Source organism: Muscardinus avellanarius (genome assembly GCF_963383645.1).
Source record: "Muscardinus avellanarius genome assembly, chromosome: 3".
NCBI classification, from domain to species: domain Eukaryota; kingdom Metazoa; phylum Chordata; class Mammalia; order Rodentia; family Gliridae; genus Muscardinus; species Muscardinus avellanarius.
In genome coordinates, this window is record NC_137788.1 from 1381605 (window position 1) to 1400068 (window position 18464).

The 18464-nt window shown below is 63.6% G+C and overlaps 1 protein-coding gene across 1 annotated transcript; it reads right to left on the reverse strand.

The window, feature by feature from the left end:
- Window positions 1-2490: 2490 nt before the first annotated feature.
- PANK4 (pantothenate kinase 4 (inactive)) lies at window positions 2491-17353 on the reverse strand (the record flags this gene model as incomplete). Its single annotated transcript, XM_080693255.1, has 19 exons — window positions 2491-2704; window positions 3098-3166; window positions 3281-3381; window positions 3746-3850; window positions 4172-4221; window positions 4370-4425; window positions 5171-5322; window positions 6163-6250; window positions 6528-6640; window positions 7320-7475; window positions 9291-9391; window positions 9611-9692; window positions 10265-10446; window positions 10810-10963; window positions 11279-11371; window positions 11567-11750; window positions 12032-12246; window positions 12850-12932; window positions 17227-17353. The coding sequence occupies 19 exons, from the start codon at window positions 17351-17353 to the stop codon at window positions 2491-2493; spliced, it is 2325 nt and encodes a 774-aa protein (XP_080549381.1).
- Window positions 17354-18464: the final 1111 nt, after the last annotated feature.

Below are 18464 nucleotides of genomic sequence, written 5' to 3' on the forward strand. Positions count from 1 at the left end.
TCCAGACACTGTAGACTTTGTACACCAGATCACAACTCCAGTGAATATGCTCGTGCCTGCTCTGCACGGGGCTTGCTCGCCAGCTCCCGTGTCCTTGTGGCCGCTGCCCAGGGCTACCCCTGCCGTCCCCAAAGAGCACGGTCCCCAGGGCCCACTCGAGGTGGCAGGACCCCTGGCCAGAAGCCCTGCCGTGGGGTGTCTGCTCCTGGAACTAACAGTAGGTGCCTCCCCTGGAAAGGCTGTGGGGCTGTGCCGGGCCTGTCCTCTGCCCACCTGGAGGCCAAGGCAGGTGATTCCTGCCATGTGCGAGGCCTCGGCTTCTGCTGTCCACAGGATGAGCGCCTACTGCTGACCAAGGAAGCTCAGTTGTGCCCCTCCAGGAAAGTACTGCCCTTTGGAATCTGCAACCCTGGGAAGGTGGACAGGAGGCCAGCGGCGGGGGTGTCGGTGGGACATTATACATGCAGATCCCCAGTGGGTGCCCTGCCCTTGTGCCCCCACAGCGGGATGGAGGGCAGCCTTAGGGGCCTGTCAACCAGTCCCTGTGCTCGGCACGGTGGGGTGGGTGCACCAGGCACCCCTCACCTCCCACATCCCTCCGGCTCTGTTGGGAGGGCCGGCTTGGTGACAGAGGTCCTACCGAGGGTGGTACGCTGTGCAGGGTGGGGCTGCCTGAGGCGGGGAGGGGCTGCTCTCAGGAAGGAGGCAGAAGCCACAGTGCTCCCGCTGGGAAATGGGTGGGACAGCAGCAGTCAGGGGCCGCCGTGGCACATGGGACACGGCTCAAAACCGACCCCCCCTCCCCATACAGGGGTGTTGGGAGCTGTGGCCGCAGGCAGGTCCGGGGAGAGGGAGGCTGGGGCACTCACAGCCTATGCTATGGAGGGCCCTGAGGCCTCGTCCCCCCCCCCCCGCCTCTGTCGTCACCCATCTCTAGAGGGCTCGGCTGGGCCGGTGGGGCCCCAAGAGCAGCGTGAGCCAGGCCTGGGAGTCTCTGCAAGGCCGTCAGCACACTGTGGCTGTACTCCTACACCAGCTGGGTTGAGCCCTGTGGTCAACAGGCCGGTCACCTTGGTGGGCTCAATGGCAGGTCAGGAAGGCACATACTGGAGGCCGGGGGGCTTCCCCTGCAGTCTGGGGAGCACAGGACGCGGGCCTTGAGCCAGGCAGGGGCAGAGGGAGGAAGGGCTTCTGTCCTGGAGCCCCAGGGAGGGGGCAAGAGTCCCAGATCTCACGACCTGCTTCAGCACTGTCTGGCTGCAGCGTGGTGCCTGCTGCCCCCTACTGGCCGCCGGTGGGAGGCCAGGTCTGGTCCAGCTGACCGCAGGCTTTGGGATTGGTTGGTCCACAGCCACCTGCACACAGCAAGTGCTCCATGCAGAGGTCTGGCGGGGTCTGTGACGACTCTCAGGGCAGGACCACAGTGGGGGCCTGGTATAGCCACTGGGCACCTGAGTGGGCCCTGGCCTAGGCAGGCGCTGGGGCGGGTAAGGACGGAAGACCCCGGGCTGGGGCTCGCCTTGGGGTGTGCCCCGAGGTGTGGCCGCTGGTTCCTCCACAAGCTTGTCCAGCCCACCCCATCAATTTGGCCCTGGGGATTCTCAGCAGGCAGAGGGGGTAGGCAGAATGGCAGCCACCGCCCAGGGCAAGCAGTCCCTGGCTGGCCTGGCTGGGGCCCCAGCAGCTCCCACTGTGGAATCCAGAGCCCGGGGCCTCCGCAGCCGTGAGCAGGGGCTCTGCTCTGCGTGTGCAGGACACGGCCAGCCTGCAGCAGCCCGGTAAGCTCCCTTGATGAATCATGGCCAAACGTGGCCTCATGGCCACCCAGGGGCATGTTGGCAGAGGGAGGCGCCCAGGGCCCTGGGAGCCCCCGGCATCTCACGGCAGGCCCAGGGCTAAAGCATCAAAACCCACATAGGCTGCTCAGTGCAGTGCCGGCTGAGAGCCCTGAAGGACCATTGAAGCAGGGCCTCTGCCACGGGCTCTTGAGGCAGGCTGTGCAGAGCTCACGCTGTCCCTGGGAGCAGGAGGACGGCAGCGGCACACTCCAGACGTGCCCGCGTGCTCCCTCCGGCTGGGAAGCGCAGGAGCGTGGGGACGGAGTCGGGGAGTAGGAGTGCTCAGTGCCTAGCGGGAAGGAAGGCTCCGCCCTGGCTCCGAGGTGAACGCGGGGCCGCGCCACGGGCCTGCAGGGCTCCCGGCACCTCGGCCCCACGTCACAGCATGCCATAGACACGCCCCACGCTGGTCCACTAGGCTTGCGTGAATGGGTTCATATATTTATATATATATTTCTGTATATATATATATAAAAGAGTATTAACAGTTAAATACATTCCAAAACGAGTGTCTCACAGGACAAAGGCGGCAGCGGCTGGCCGGGCACACAGGCTGTCAGTCACAGAAGCACAATATAAACACTGTGGTGAGAACGTGGTTCCTTGCTGCAGTAAAAACACATTCTGATGAGTGACGGGAGACGGGCGCGCCTCACTCGGCCGGAACCTCGTACTTGAAGATGACACTGAAGAGCCGGCCGCCCAGGCGCTCAGCCAGCCAGGCGTTCTTGACCACGGCCAGCTTGAGGCTCTCACAGCGCAGCGCCGCATAGTAGTTGGTGTGGATGGCCCGGCCCATGCCCTCGATGACCACCAGGTCTGCGCCGCGCTCCCGCACCAGCACAGCCAAGCCCTTGTCCAGGCGGCTTTGGGGAGGAAGACAGCGGAGGTCGGCAAGGGCTGGCACGGCCGGCACTGGCCACCCCGAGTGCCTGCCTGCTCAGTGGGGCACGCCTGCAGGCGGCCCTGTCGTCAGGCCGGGGGAGCCCCACGCTGGTGCTGCTCGAGGCCCTCACGGCCCACAGCATTTCCACTCAGTACCGTCCCCGGTGCACCCTGACCCCAGGACTGGCAGGCACAGAGTCTGCAGGCCATTAGGTAGCCCCGCACCGCCAAGGCCCAGAGACCAGGGTGGCTGCTGGGTGCTGCTCAACGCCTCGACCCTGACCCCAGGGTCCCTGGGAAGGAGGCTGCCTAGGTCTACGGGCTCCTGCTGTCCCCAGAGCTTGGGCAGCGAGGGGGGGGGAGCCTGGGGTTACCTGAGGTCAAGGCACGGGGAACTGGAGCCTGTCTGTACCATCAAGAGCCTCTCCTCTTGGAGTGCGGAGCTGTGGAGCACAGAGAGGCTGCTGCCCCACGAGGCGGTGCACCGGCACCCTGTGCGCTCCCATGACCCACAAGGCCCACCCCCGGCCAGCTCAGGATGGCCAGCCAGCACCTACTGGACGACGGGGTCCATGGCCGCGATCCGCTCGGCCACGATGAGAGACTCGCTGTAGGTGACGTCATTCAGGGCGGGGCCAGAGTTGCACGCCAGGATGACCTGCGGGGAGGCCCCGTGCCTTAGCTCCTTGGCTGTGGCCCGGCATGGAGCCAGCGTGTTCACCCACCATGCCTGGCAGGGCCAAGCGGCCCCAGAGAAACCTCGCGGCTCCATGGCCTGGCTCAGAGCCCTCCCCGCCCCTGGTCAGGATGAAGCCACGCCATCCTGTTTGCAGCAGACACCTTTCCGGGTGTGGGGTCAGCCCTGGGCTAGAGTAGTGGGTCCCAGCCCCGGGGGCTGCCCCAGCACCGGCCCAGGCCCCTCCTGGCCCCACCCGCACCTACCTGCCGCGTGGCCGTGACGGCGCCAACCCACCAGGAGCGGAGCAGCCCGGGCGGGTCCCACCCAGCCAGCCTCTACTCACCTCTGTCCCTCTAAGGAGTAGCTCCCTGACAAAGGGGAAGACTCCCAAAATGACGTCTATTCCACTGTTATCTGCGAAAATTAAGGCACATTTATGAGGGGGCCCCTGCAAGACAAAACCAGGGCGTCAGGACGTTCAGCGGGGGCAGCGCAGCCCATGCCCCGACCCCTGCCCTCTGCACCCCACGAGGCTGAGACGTGGGCCCCTCGCTCTGAGGCCGGCCGGCCCGAGGAGCGGCCACGCGAGCCAGCCGGGCTGGGACATCTGGCCTTAGGGTCTCGGCTGGCAGGCTGAGCGAGGGCAGGGAGGCTGCGCTGCCTGCGTCCGCGCCCCCAGGGGAGCAGCACACCCCTTCCCGGGCCTGAGGGTCCCGCCTCCCAGCCCGACACTGCTCTGCCCGCTGAGGGCAGCGCCATCTCCACACACCTTTAGCCTCTGAAGCCATCTGCTGTAGCAGTCCACGAGCCAGGGCCGCTCTGTGTGGAGGGGGGCACCCATCAGGCACGGGGAGCGTGCTCCCTCTGCCGAGCCAGCGGGCAGCGACGTGCCCAGGCAGTGCAGTGTGCCCGGGGCGCCCCCAGACTCGCCCCGCATGCAGGAGGCCACAGCACCCGAGGGACCTACCTTGCAACTTCCTCTTTGCTTCTTCAAACCCAAACTGGGGGTCAGATTCGAGGACGCTGCATGAAGGAGAAGAAAGTTTCAAAACAGCCAACCTGACTTCAGCCCACACTGCTCCAAGCTGAACAAACGCGGGCTCCCGAGGCGGGCCAGAGGCCGGGCCGCCGCGGACGCCACAGCGAGCGTCTGAAAGTGGCAAAGGGCTGAGCTGACTCGGCCAGGCAAGCGCGCGGAGCGGCCCCTCCTAAACACCCAGCCGCGCCCAGAGGGCCGGGGGCCTAAAGGGATGACGGTGCCAGGGAGAGGCGGGTCGTGGACGGCCCTTTTCAGTGTCCGTGTACAAGAACACCAGGAGCGGCCCAAGGAGGCCACTGCCCTGCTGCCCAGGCCCGGGCAGGCCCATGGGAGCCAGGGGGCTCCAGCGGGCTCTGCAGCGACGAGGGGAACTACTTCACAAGACCCGGCCTCAGAAGCACGCACGCTCACACGCACGCCACAAACACGCGCACACGGCGACTGCTCAGCTCCTCTGCCAAGAGTGTCTTACTTCAGGAGTAAGCACTTGGGCTCTGACCACCGAACATGTCGGCTCCAACGTTAAACCCACAGCCCTGGCCCCAGCGCACACACGCTGGGGGGCAGCCTGCAGCACCGTGCCGTGACCCCCCAAGGTCCTCCTCGCCACCGTCAAGGCAGGACTGGCAGCCTGAGGACAGGATGGAGGCACGCTGCAGAATAAACCGGGTCTGAGCTACTGGAGACCGAGACGGCGGAGGCCAGGCTGGGGAGGCCGCAGATACCTACTCAGACACGGCCTTGGCCCCCCAGTCGAAGACGTTCCCCGCCAGCAGACCCTTCACCAGGGCAAGCTGCCGCTCCTCCCAGCCCAGCGAGTCCAGGGCGCGGACCACGGCCTCAAAGCACCTCAGTGCGACGCCGTTCTCCTTCTGCTTCACCTGCAGAGGTGGGAGACGGGAGGCTGAGTGGAGACCTGAGCTAGCCACGGGCTTTCCCGAGACGCTCCATGTGGCCCCGGGCAGGTCTCACCAGGGCCCTGAGGAGGGGGCTCGCTGGAGATGCTACCGTGCGGGCCAACGGAAGCCCAAAGCCCACCGAGCTCCAACACGGAGACTGAAGTACCGCCTGGTTTGGGGCGGTGCACATAGCTGCCTGGTACTGCGAGGTTAAGTCCCAAGCAGCATCTTGGAGGAGGAAGATGGCAGAGGACCCCCCTCACAGGTGCCACTGCCCAGGAAGATGGCAGAGGACACCCCTCACAGGTGCCACTGCCCAGCACTTGAAATCCCTGACACCAACCAGTGGCGGGGCTGGTTCCCAGCCTCCTAGCCAGGGGCCCAGAGGGACAGCCAGCGAGGCCAGGCTCTGGCCACCAATGACGGAGTAGGCCTGGCGCTGAGAAGCCAGTTCTGCCGCTGGGCCGACCTCGGACCTCCCGGGTCAGAGGCCCAACATGGCAGGGAGGGGAAGGAGGCAGCGTGGGGCGAGCGCGGGGCGTCTGACGCTCCCTGCAGCTGAGGGCCGCACGTGCTGCGCTCTTGAGACGGTGCCGTGCCTCTCAGCACTCCGCTCCCTCCTCTCCTCACACACGCCTGCCCACCCCCCATGGCAGAGGCCACACGGCGCCTTGGTACAGCTGCCCACTGAGGCTCTGGCCAGGGTGGCTCTGCGACCCAGGCCTGTGGTCACTGCGGCTCAAGGCCTGCCAGTCCCTCGGTGCCCAGGCAGGCAGCACGCCGAGGCTGTGAGCACACGCTGTAGCCGCGCCCTGGGCTCACCTTGGAGTAGGGGTCTGGGAAGCTGAACTCATTCAGACAGTGCTCCCTCGTGTCCAGCAGGCTACGCACGGTCAGCGTCCCATAGGCGCTGGGGACAGAACCAGGGCAGAATGTGGCTCAACAGGCCAGGCTGCACGAGTCCACAGCCAGCAGGACCCACAGCGCAAGCCACGAGGAATGGCCCGAGGAGACAGTATCGTCGAGGCCACCCTCCTGCTGGGCCAGCAGGGCCCCTGCCCATGCCTCACAGTCACCCCGGGCGCTGGGCGCTTACAAGGGCTGGTGCCGCAGGTCCCCTGCCCATGCCTCTCCCACGTGGGGCCCCTGGCACAAGAAGGGCAGTCACCCCGGGCCTGGGTGCTTACAAGGGCTGGTGCCGCAGCGTCTGGAGCTTGCTCCAGTACTTCTGTCGGAACTTCTCGGCCCGCTCGGCTGCGTCTGCGGACTCAGGCTGGCTGGCCACAGCACGCTTCACCACCTGTCGAGAGCAGGCAGCTGGAGTGCACATTTCCCACCTGCGACCGGGCGCTCGGCGGGCCACACCCCCATGGGCAAAGCCCAGTCCCCTGCCTCGCCATTTGTCCTGCCACTGTCCCAAGACAGGAGCAGGGTCCCCACCCTCAATGGCCAATGGTGAGGCACACAATCCCAGATAAAGCTGCTCAGGCGCGGGGGCCCCTCGCGCAGGACAAACCCAGGATCCCGAGGCTTCGCGGAGGCAGCAGGTCTCCCGACCACAGCCCCAAGCTGGAGGCCAGCCCGGCTGCACTCAGAGCTCAGCCACGGCTGCTCTGGCCCTGCCCCGGCACCTCCTGGAGTGGGGCTGTCAGGACGGGCGAGCCGCAGGGAGAGTGAGGGCCCACCTCGCCGTATGCAGCTCCACCATGCGCCGGGCGCGGGAAAGGCTACCAAGTCGCTTGCTTTCTGAACTGGTGTGGTAACTGGGAGAGGACTCAGTGTCCTTGCAAAAGCCACCGGGCCCTCACTGGCCCACCACCTGACCAGAAACAGAAACTTCCCTTCTCATCCTCGAGACACTTGGAGTGGCTTCTGGGAAATACCACGGCTCTCCTCTACCTCACCTTCCCCTGGGCACCGTGGGGTCAGGCCAGCTACGCCCCAGCCCACGAGGACCTCCTGCTGAGGCTGAGCCTCACCCCGTCCAGGGCCTCCTCGAAGCAGGTGAGCCAGTACTTGCGGGCCAGCGCGTCCTCCGTGAGGTCCACCGTGTCGGGGACGTAGGAGGATGGGTCAAGGAGGAGGGGAAGGTTGACCAGGGGCCTCTCCAGCCGGTCCATCTCCAGCAGGTCGAACTGGAAGAGGGTCACACACTTTCAGAGACGACACATCCTGCAGACACAGCTTCCTCTGCAGGAATGAGCACCTGCCATCCTTGTCACCGCGGTGACAGACACCCTGCGCCTCCTCTCTCGCGGTCACGGCTGAGCTCCTTGGCTTTACCCCTGGACGGCATCCTCACTCTCACCCCCCGAGCCCCTCCACCCACCTTCACCGTGGCTGCAACTCCCAGGCTGCCTCCACTGCAGTGCCAACGCACACGCTTCCTCCTGCCCTGCCCTGCCCTGCCCTGGCTGCCCCCAGCCCTCGGCTTCCCGGTACCCTCACACCTGCCCCGCAGTCTCGCCCCTCCCTGGGATCCCACGCAGGCAGCTCCAGCCCACACTCCCCTGGTCACAATCCCCCGCGCTGGCCCGACAGACAGGGAGGCCTCGGCCACTTCGGCGGCCAGCCACCAGCGCACGCACATGGGTGCTTTTGGAACAACTCTGCCCACTGGCTACTTTGCTTCCTGCAGGGGACGGTGCAGCAACGTGGGCACAGCAGCTCAAGGTGCTCAAGAGCTGACCGCAGTAACCATCCGCCCTAGGCCACGGCACAGACGTGGAGGGACCTGCACCCCTCCACCTGCCCGAGGGGCCACCTGCACCTCACACTTATGGGAACGAGCCCTCCTCTGCCAGGGCACTTTGGCCTGCAACGACCAGGGTGGAGCATGACCACAGTCCGAGCAGGTGGACGGTGAGACCCAGGAGAGCAGAGGAAAGAGAAGCAACGTTTCCAAAGCGACCAGACTGTTGTAGGATCGCCGCGCTAACTACCACTGCTTAGCTACCACCGCTGGCCACTAGCCGTGCTTTCCCGCCGCTGTGCGCACGGCCATCTTTGAGGGCCCGGCCTGCCTCTTGGCAGAAGGGGCCAAGCCTTGGTTCCGCCCTGTCCGGCAGTGTGTCAGGCGTCTGCCTGTGAGGTGCGGCGCGCCGGCTTCATGGGGGGGGGGGGCGCTGCTTCTGTAGCGACTCGCATCGGCACCATGTCACTTAGGGTGGCGCAGGGACCTGAGCAGCCGTGATGAGGTAGAAACAGGCTGGAAGACACTGAGCCCCACTTCCGAGCAGCCCAGGGGAGGCAGGGCAGTGACGCGCTGGGTGCCCTGCAGGCTGACAGCTTCTCTGCCTTGAAGGGTGCTAGCTCCTGGGGAAGCCACGTCCATGCCCAGCAGACGGCTAGCCAACCCACGCACACACACCGGCCTTCACTGCGGCAACCTGTGCCCCCACGGGCCTGGTTTCTGACAGTTCTGAGTTACAAATTACCACACCAACAGGACTAAGTGGTCAGCCCGACACCGCAAAGAACCAACTCCAGCCACAACAGCACCTGGCTGGCACGGGCCAGCGGAAGCCTTTTCCAAGCGGGCTCTGGCTAGGAAACATGGCCGGTGCCTCCACACCTGCTCAGCCCAGCATGGGCCTAGCACCACTCACAGCAGGCCTTGCCCCATGTAGGGGCTGGAAGGATGGGCCTGGAACTAGCTGAGCGGGGCAGACTTGTGACAAGAACCCATCAGCAGAGGTCACAGGCCAGGGGTGGGAGGAACCACCTTGGTTCTGCCCGGCCCGCCCTCAGCCTCCTGTGATTTTCCACAGCAAGGCAGCTGAGGAGATGCCAGGCCCCCTCTGGCAGCCTTGAGAACACGTCTCAAGCGCCTTCTCCCTGTCCGAGTGACGCCAAGGGCAGCATTGGGCTGGACACGTCTGTGCCGTGAACGCCCACACCGTGGGACGGGGACGCGCCAGCACCGGCTGCCCCAGGGCCCGGCTCCTCACCGTGCCGCTCCTCGCCCGCTGCGCCGGGCATAGCTCGGGCGACGTGCTCATCAGCCCCGAGCTGCCTGCGTAGTTCTCGCCCCAGCTGTACTGGTTAGGATCTGGAAAAACGAGAAGCCGGTCGCCGTGTTAGCCTCGCCCTTGATTCAAAAGGAGAGAGCAGAGAAGGAAAAGGGATAAAATCGTCTGTCTACTTCAATGCTAACAAAAACCATCCTCCAGGGCTTCCCGAGGCCTCCAGGCCCCACCGCCCGCCTCAGCGCGCAGGCCACACCCCCACACGCCAGTGCTGCTCGGTGGAGCCTGGGGACGCTACTCACTGTCTTGCTCGGCGCCTTTCAAAAACGCTCCAATGGCTCCCAGGTAGCCCTCGTGTCTCAGGAACAGCGCCTGGACTTCTCCCTGCCATGGCCCAAACCCCCGTATGGCTGTCAGTGTGCACACAGGTAGGCTGCTTTAACCAACCCTGATGGCCCAGCCCAGGAGCCGTCCAGAGCACTGTCCATGGACCGTGCCTCCCGTCGCCAGCCTGAGGTGCTGCCGGGAGGAAGCAGCCTTTAGAAACTAACACCTGTCCATCCAGTCTGCTCACGTAAGGCTGCCGAACTGGTGCACTCAACGGGGCCTGAATCACCCAATCTCTGGGGTGCGATCTGCCGCTGCCGGGCAGTTCTTACAGACGCCTCAAGCCTATGTGAAGCTCCCTGGCAGTGACGGACAATCCCGTGGCTGCCATCGCTGGTCACGTGCTCACACTCCACACACAAGGTGCTCAGAACGAACCAGAGGGAGGGGCAGGAGCCCGTAAGGCCTGACCCAGGGGCACCGGGTCCTCAGCGGCCCCCCTCCCAGGGAGCCCAGCAGCCAGGGGCAGTGAAGGTGCCCCTGCCATCTCTGGAGATGCTGAGGGTGGGTGAGAACGAGCGGGAGGCAAGGAGTGCGGCGTGGCTCAGGGCGGGGCGAGGCGCGGTCACCTTGGAGAAGAAGTTGATACTGTAGGTGATGGTGCGCATGGTCACGGGGTGGCCCCGGATGAAGAAGCCCCCGAAGTACACCCGGTCCAGGCGGTGCAGCTTGGCGTAGAGGCAGGCCAGCTGCCCGATGTCGTTGCTGATCATGTGCAGCAAGCTCTTGGCCATGTCTTCTTTGGAGAACTCTGAAGGAAGCACAGCGGAGCGCTGTGGGCGTCAGGACAGCCAGGCCGACGCGGGCGCTGCTGCCACGGGGGATGGAGGGTGCCACAGCCCGAGGGCAGGGGCAGGTGGCTCCGGCGCGGCCCTGGGCGCAGCAGGCTTTGTCTTCGAGAGGAAAAACCCAAACTACTTTCCCTAATTTAGAGCTCGGAAACAAAGGCTGGTGGGATTCGTTGGTGACATCTTAACAAGCACACAGCCGTGATCATGTGGGCAGGAGCAGCTCCAGGGCTGACCTGCAAGGCCTGACTCCACGTCTGGGGAGGGTGCTGCCCTGTGAACAGGCGACTACGCCCCCGGGCGAGGTGGCAGAGCCTGGCAGGTACCTTTGTCGGCGGTGGCTGACTTCCCAAAGCTGCTGGCGATGAGGCTGGCGCTCAGCCCCAGGGTCTCATGAGCCCCGCCGTAGATGTCCTGCACCAGCATGTCCACGTTGGCGTGCTGGCCCTTGGAGGCCAGGTGCAGCAGCTCGTCGAACTTCTGCAGGGGTGAGCAGAGTGGTGAGGTGCCGGCAGCCGCAGGACCCCACCCTCAGGAACCCAGCTCCTATGGGGCGGCATGGCGGGCTGGGGGGCAACGGCCCCCTCGCCAAGTGGCGTGAGGCAGGGAGGGGCATGCTGAGTGCCGCGACCCACCCAGCTGGGGACAGGTGCAACAGCTCAGCCTGGGAGAGCAGGCATGAACAGACTCGTGCAAGGGAGAGCAAAGGCCCAGCAGGGCGCTTCCCAGCAGCCAGCCCTGCTGAGGACTGCGGGAGGCGCTGCAGACCGGGACACCGGCCACAGCCACTCATACCTTTGTTTTGGTGAGCAGAGCCCCAAGCCCCCAGAAGGTGCCGCCTCCGATGGAGCTGCCGCCGATCCACTCAAACCGGTCCTCCGATTCCACCTGGGGCAGAGCAGGACGATGGTCGACTGGCTGCCGCAGCCTGCAGCATGGGCCACCCCACTCCCCCCTCCCGAGAGCTGCCACGAGGACCACACGCTGAGGGCTGGGTCTGCTGGTGCCAGTGCTGGCTCAGGGACCGGCCGTGCCACTGTCGGACGCCCGAGCACCGGCGCGCTCTGGGACGTGGCTCCTCACCTTCACGATAGAAACTCCAGAGCCAATGTTGACCAGAAGATACGGGAAAATATTGGGGTGATTTGTCTGGAATCGGAACTCTGGGTCGGCGTCTTTCTGATACATGAAGGCCTCGTGCGGGATGTTCTTCAACACGAAGTTGCAGCCCTTTATCAGGCAGGTCATCACGTCCTCCTTGTCCACCCTGGGAAGGAAAGAGCCCAGTCACAAGGGGCGTCCCAGCCCAGAGGGAACAGGCCACGCCTGCCTAGCCACGGAGCAGCCCAGCAGGCTGCATTTGAGAAGTCCGCTCTGGAGACGCTGCCCTGCACACCGCACTCTGGCTTCTCTCCCGACAGGCAGACCTCTTGGCAGCAGCCAGTGCCAGGGGTGCCCACACCACGCCCGAACCCCCCCGCGGCCCAGGCCCTCCCGCTGCCCGTGCAGCCCCACGCAGCCGCCTTTCCCGCCCCGGCTCCCACTTACCTCAGCCGCAGCTTCTCCTCAATGAGGTCCTTGAACTTGTACGCCCCGCCCCCTGTCGCCTGGATGACCTTTGTCTCGGTGTTGACCAGGTGGTCTTTGATGAAGTCCAGGCAGGCCTCGATGTAGGTGTTCTCGAACTTCACAAAATGGAGGCGGGCTGTGATCTCCTCCTGCACCGAGATCTCATAGGGCGACTCATGGTCCTGCTCTGTGTCCTGGAGGAGAGGCGGGAAGTCTGCGTGGGGCACAGGGCCACAGCCAGGTGGCCCCTGAGCACCCACAGCAGGGCTGACTGTGTCAACCCTAGGGAGGCAGATGCGTGAGGCCACGGCCGCAGAGTCCTCGAGAAGAGAGGAGGGGTGGGCTGATGGGGCCCCCGGGCTGCCCCCACCAGGACACTGATGGAGCAGGGCAGGGGAGGTCCTGTTGCAAAGGGTTGGGAAGGAAAGCTGAGTTGGAAACTTCCCGGGCAGACCGAGCAGGGTGGCGCACGCCTGGAAATCTCCGTACTTGGGAGGCTGAGACGGGGGATCACAGGTTTGAAGTGAGGCTGTCTTGGTAACTTAGTGAGGCTCTCAGCAACTTAGCTAGGCCTTGAGACCCCGTTTCACAATAAAAAAATGAAACAGGGCTGGGGATATAGCCTTGACGTAGAAGGCCCCTGGGTTCCATCCCCAGTTCCAGAAGAAAAAAAAAAAAGGAAGAAAGTTCAAAGAAAGTTCTAGGGCAGCTGAGGCAGCGCCAGGAGACCACGGGAAGCAACCTCCGCCCCGAGGCTGAGGGCCTCCGCATGCCGGCCGCGCGGCCAGTGGGCTCACCTTTCCCGAGTGGTCAAAGGACCTCACTTTGGCCACTTTGTGCTGCACGGTGGAGTAGTAGGCCAGCTTGGTTAGCGATCCACCTGCAGGGACACAAAGCGGTGACGCTCGGGAAGGAGCAGAGGAGGCCCGGAGACCCCCCTCCTCTGCGCGGCTCTGCACGGCCCTGCAAACGCCCGCCTCAGGGACCAGGGTCTGTGGAAAGGCTCTTGGTGCTCTGCGACCTTAAATCCCCGCGGGCACCAAACGGAGGAAGGGAAAAGGAGCTATCTAATGGGGCAGGCCTCCTCCAGAAGTCATTCCCATCAGCTCCCTCACCAACCGTGTTCAAGACCTCTCCCTGCACGAGGCCCTAGGGCAGGGAGGGAACCACCAGCCCTGGCCCCTGTCCTTTAAGAAAATTCAGTGTCATGCTCTGGTTTTGACCCACGGGCCTAAGGCGACGGCTCGTGTAGGTTTTCGTTTGAAGAAGTATGCGTTTGGCCGTCCACCTGAACATGCGGGGCAGGCAGCACAGAGCGCGTGGTCAGGTGCGCAGCAGGTGGGTTTCCCCAAGGCGAGGAGCAGCGCCCCAGAGCTCCCGGCCTCGGTCGCTCTGAGTTGGCAGAGGCAGCCCAGCCCCAGAAGCGGCCAGAGGAAGCCAGACAGGGGCCTCCGAGGGCCTGCCCTCAAGGCCACTGAGGGGCCCTGCGGCCCTTGGGAGACTCCACACAATTGGACACAGCTCTCCACCTGGAAATGGAAGAGGCCTCTGTCCACCCAAGGCACACTTCAGGGGCAGCTCTGAAGGGTCCCAGAGACGGCACCGTCACGGCGAGCCCCGGCCGCCCTTCCAGAAAGAGAAGATGCTCTCAAGGGCGCCGTTGACGGCGCTCAGACCCCAGGTCCCGGGCAACAAGCAGGGGAAGAAGAGCTCAGCACCACCGCCCAAGTCCAGAAAATGGCCCTCCTTGTGGGGCCTGACAGGAGTGGGGGCGCTCTCGGGGGGGAGGGCGAGAGGGCTGGCGCTATTCCTCAATGGTCGTCCTGTGAGGAAACACCACGGAACAGATGAGAACAAGCACTCGTGTCAGCACGCAGATCTGGAGACAGGAATACCCGAAAGCCAATGCTCTCCACTCACCAAATCTCATGCCGCTTCTCCCACCACGGCCTGCCCTGCCCACACCGGCGTCCCACGGCCATGGGCAGCCATGTCTGCTTTAGTGAACAGGCACGGGCTAATCTCATCCCTTAGGCTCACGGCCCTAAGCCTCCTGCCCCCTCCTGCCTGGCCCCAATCCTCGCCTGGGCCTCAGAGACACCACAATACCTGACGCTGCTTCACCTCTGTGGATGAATCGCTGCCTAAAAACACAGATGGTCCAGAGGGGTGCAGACACACTTTAAGAGACTCGTCAAAAGTTACTACAAGCCGGGTATGGTGGGACATGCTTGTGATCCCAGCTCTTCAGGCAGAGACAGGAGGATCGCACACTGGAGGCGAGTCTTGGCAACTTAGCAAGACCCTTAGCAACCTAGCATAACCTTGTTTTAAAACAAAAACTTAAAAAGGCCAGGTGTGGTAACACACGCTTGTCATCCCAGCATTTGGGAGGCTGAGACTCAGGAGGACCACGGTTCGCAGACAGCCGCAGCTACTTAGTGAGGCCCTTTGCAACTTAGTGAGACCCTGTTTTCTTTTTTTTTTTTTTTTTTTGGTGGTACTGGGGTTCCTGGAAGCCCTTCTACCTCCGGGCTACACTCCCAGACCTATTTTTATATTTTTATTTAGAAACAGGGTCTCCTAAGCCAGCCAGCGCGGCTGGCTTCGAACCTGCGCAATCCTCCTGTCTCCGCCTCCCAAGCGCGGGGATTACAAGCGTGCGCCACCACGCCCGGCAGACCCTGTTTTAAAATAAAGAATAAAAAATAGGGCTGCGGGTGTAGCTGTGAGGTAGAATGTCCCTGGGTTCAATCCCAGTACCACAATAGATAAGTAAATAAAAATAAGTTACTGCCAACTCCAAGATCACAGACCTGTCCCAGGTGTTAGTTTTAATGGCCAAAACAGGACGTGCTGGGGTTTGTGGGCGCTGGGCCTGCAGTCCCCGCCCAGGGAAGCCCGTCAAGGTGTACTCCCAGCCCAAGACAAAACAGAAGGGATTAGGGTGCCCACGGGGACACCACACAGGCAGGTTAGTCCCAACCAGAACCAGTCAGACCCAAGAGCAGTGGGGCCAGCACTCTGGTCTGCTCCTCAGGGACCCCCTGGAATCAGCATGCACCCGATGTCCAATGCTGCAGATTGGACCTGACAGTGCCCAGCAGTCCCTCTGCTCCATGGGGCTCTCCAGTCCAGACCCCTCTGCCCCAGGCTGGCAGCAGGGCCTGACGCCTGGGTGGGAGCTTCCCAGAGACGCAGTCACCTAGTTGACCCCCTTCAGCACCTGGGCCCTACCTCCTCCTTCATCCAGGCCCAGAACCATTCTCCTGCCACATCTTTCTGCTTTGGGCACCAAGGAAGGGGAGGACAGCCAGGCACACACCACTCTTCTGGTCCCCTTCCTGCCCCACGTGCCCCCCTGGGACCGTCCCCACTGCCTGCAGAAACCTTTAGTCAGGTCAGAGCTTTGGGTACGATTTGATAAATAAAATGCCCTTGGTGCTTCCCAAGAGGTGAATGAGCTCGGCTGAGACTGGTGTTCCCCTTCCAGAGAGGCTACAGGACCAGCCAAGAACACGAGCAGCTGAGGTTTCCTGGATGCGGAAACTCAGGCAAGGAAAGAGGAAAGGGGAGAAGTGTTTTTAAACAGAGCTGACAAGCACACTGGCTTTGTGGGTGCTTGGGCTGAGGACGACGCGCCCTGAGCTGTGACTGCCCACCAGCTGCCATCACTAAAGGTCTGTCCCGGGCACGCGTTACTAGTATGTCCTTTTAAGACCAGCAGACACAGGACCCAGCCCCAGGAGGAACTTTGAACGAGAAGAAATATATACCAAACACTAAAAATAGCTTGTGCAGTGTCCGACCAAGAAGCCCCCTCAGCCCGACCGCAGGGAGCAGGCCTGGCTCCAGGCCCCTCTAAGGCTGGGGCGGTGCTCCTCCCACAGCTGAGGTAAGCCCCACTTTTTGCCTGTCCCCCAAATGACACATGCGTTTAATTTCCATTGTCTTTCAGATGTTTCTCTCTGACTTGTTCACACTAAACAGAACCCCCAAGTGGAAGGCCGCAGGAGGAAGCACAGAACCTTTCAGGGCTGGCCCTGCTCGGGTGAGGACTCAGAGCCTCAGCGCCTCCGGAGAGGTCTGGTTGTGGACGAGCCCCTCTGGGGGACCTCAAGCTTGTTACTTCCAGCCCAGTATCCAGCCAGTCACCAAGTTCTATCAGGTGTCCCTCAAAACGCTTCTCAGGACGCTCCTGCCTGCCACCAGGCCAAGCCCTCCTAAAGCACTGGCCCTGGAGCGCCCACAAGGGCCATATGTCCATTCTCATTGCTCCTGAATTCCCTGGAGGTCACCCTCCTCCCAGAACCTCCCAGGACCAGCGCTGTGCCGAGGCCGGGGCTCAAGATCCCAGAGAGCAGGAGGGCAGAGCACACATTCGATGGTCAGGAGCAAACAGCTCTGAGGGCACAGATCTGTGTCTATCTCTGACAGTCCAACTTTTCCAAGGGGAGAAAAAGGAGTCAGTGGACACTCATTCATTCAAGGATGTATTGACTGGGTCACCTCGAGGGCTAAGGGGCTGGCCAGCGGCGAGCAAAGCGACCCTGCTCCGGTGGGGCTTCAAGGTCCCCTGCGGACACCAACAGACACACAGGCAAAGAGCTTGCAGCGGATCGGTGCAGAGTCCTCCAGGAAGCCCCGGCCCGGTCCGAAACAGGCAGAGAAACTAGAGAGGGTGAGGGTTGGCGGGTTCTATTCCTGGCTCTGCCACTAGCTAACCGGGTGGCCCTGCGGGGGTCCGTCCTTCCTGCGCCTCAGTCTCCTCGTCTGCAAGGAGATGCCCTAACCTCCTTTGGGGCTGGCCGGGGATATGGGACCCGGCCCGGAGGAGCTTCCTCGCCCGGTGCGCACGTCCACCTCGGGCTCACGCTGGCTGTCAACTGTCCGGGCAGCGCGGCCTGGGGCAGCGCGGGCGACCGCCTGGCCCGGGGTTCCGCCAGGGACTACGAGGCCCGGCATGCCCCGCGCGGCCGCGCGGCGCCTGCTGGGAGCTGCAGTCCGGCCGCCGTCCCCGGCCGGGGCACCAGCGCCCCGCGGACTACAAGGCCCATGAGGCTCCGCGGCGGCCCGTGAGGCTGTGCGCGCGGCCCGCGCCCCCGCCCTTCGTCCTTCCCGCCGCCCCCGCTGGCCGCCCGCGCCCCCCGCCCGCGCCGCCGGCCCGCGCCTACCTATGTCGATGGCGAAGCGCTTGGCATTCTCCAGGTTGCGGAAGATTTCGTCGGGGGGCAGCGTGATGCTCTTGTCCAGGCTGTCCCCGCTGCTGCCGCCGCCGCCGCTCGCTCCACACTGCGCCATTTTGAAAGTGCCCGGCCAGCCTCATCAGCCATGGAGATATATGCGCATATATTTGACTGCTAACCGCCCCGTGCATACATTATGTTAATGAGCCAGGCCCCGCCCCGCTCGGGCGGTCTACCCAGGAGGGCCGGCTCTGGCCAGTTCTCCTTGAGCAGGGGTCCCAGAGGCCCAGGCTGCGGAGGGACGGGCGTGGCAGCAACACAGAGCATCTGGAATATTCTTGGTCTTTCGCCGAGCTGGCCAGATGGACACTCTAGTGTTAGAGCCTGGCCTCTCGGCTTCCAGGAGGCCACCTGGGTCTGGTCCCTACCAGCTGTGAGCCAGGTCCTGCACCTCTGTGGTGAATGTCTACGTTTTCTTGGCCAGAGTGACCTACCAAACAGGTTCACCGGGGCATAGGACCATCGAGGACCCTACTCTCAAGGATCCCCCAGCCAAGATGGACGTACACCTAAGTGAAAATCCAGGGAGGACGCAAGGGAGCTTGCCTGGGCACGCTGAGGAAGACCCCATGGGGGAGAGAGATACAGGCGGGGGCAGGGCGGGTGAGTCACTGGGACCCCCCTTCCCGCTGGCATGGAGCCCCTTGAGGGGTGTGTTCTCCAGAGGCCCTGGGACCTTTGGGAAAGAGCCCAGTTGTTGGAAGGAGCTGCCCCTCTGGGGACCCTGGGCGTCTGTCTCCGTGTGTCTCTGGCCTCAGCCTCCGTCTGCAAGCCTCCGTCACTGGCTGCTGGGCAGGAGCCAGGGGCACAGGTCTGGGGGCAAGGCTTAGGCTTGGATGGAGCTCACTGTGTCAGGCAGGCTACCAGGAGGAGGCAAGAACTTATCATTCAGACAACATGCAGACACACCCTGCTCCTTCCCCTCCCTGCTGGATGGATTTTGCCCCTGGGGAGCCAGGCTTCTGGGAGCTGCGGTAGATTCTCTTGGACTCAACAACATGTGGTAGCCTGCCTAAAAATAGGTGCCCTTTCTGACACAGGGATCCCCCTGGCAGGTTCATAGCCGGCACTGCCTGGTTCTGTAGTTGGCCGGCTGGTAGGGGAGGATCCCCGTGTACAAACCACCAAGCAGGGGCCTTGGGAGTACACCCAGGCATGGATGCTGT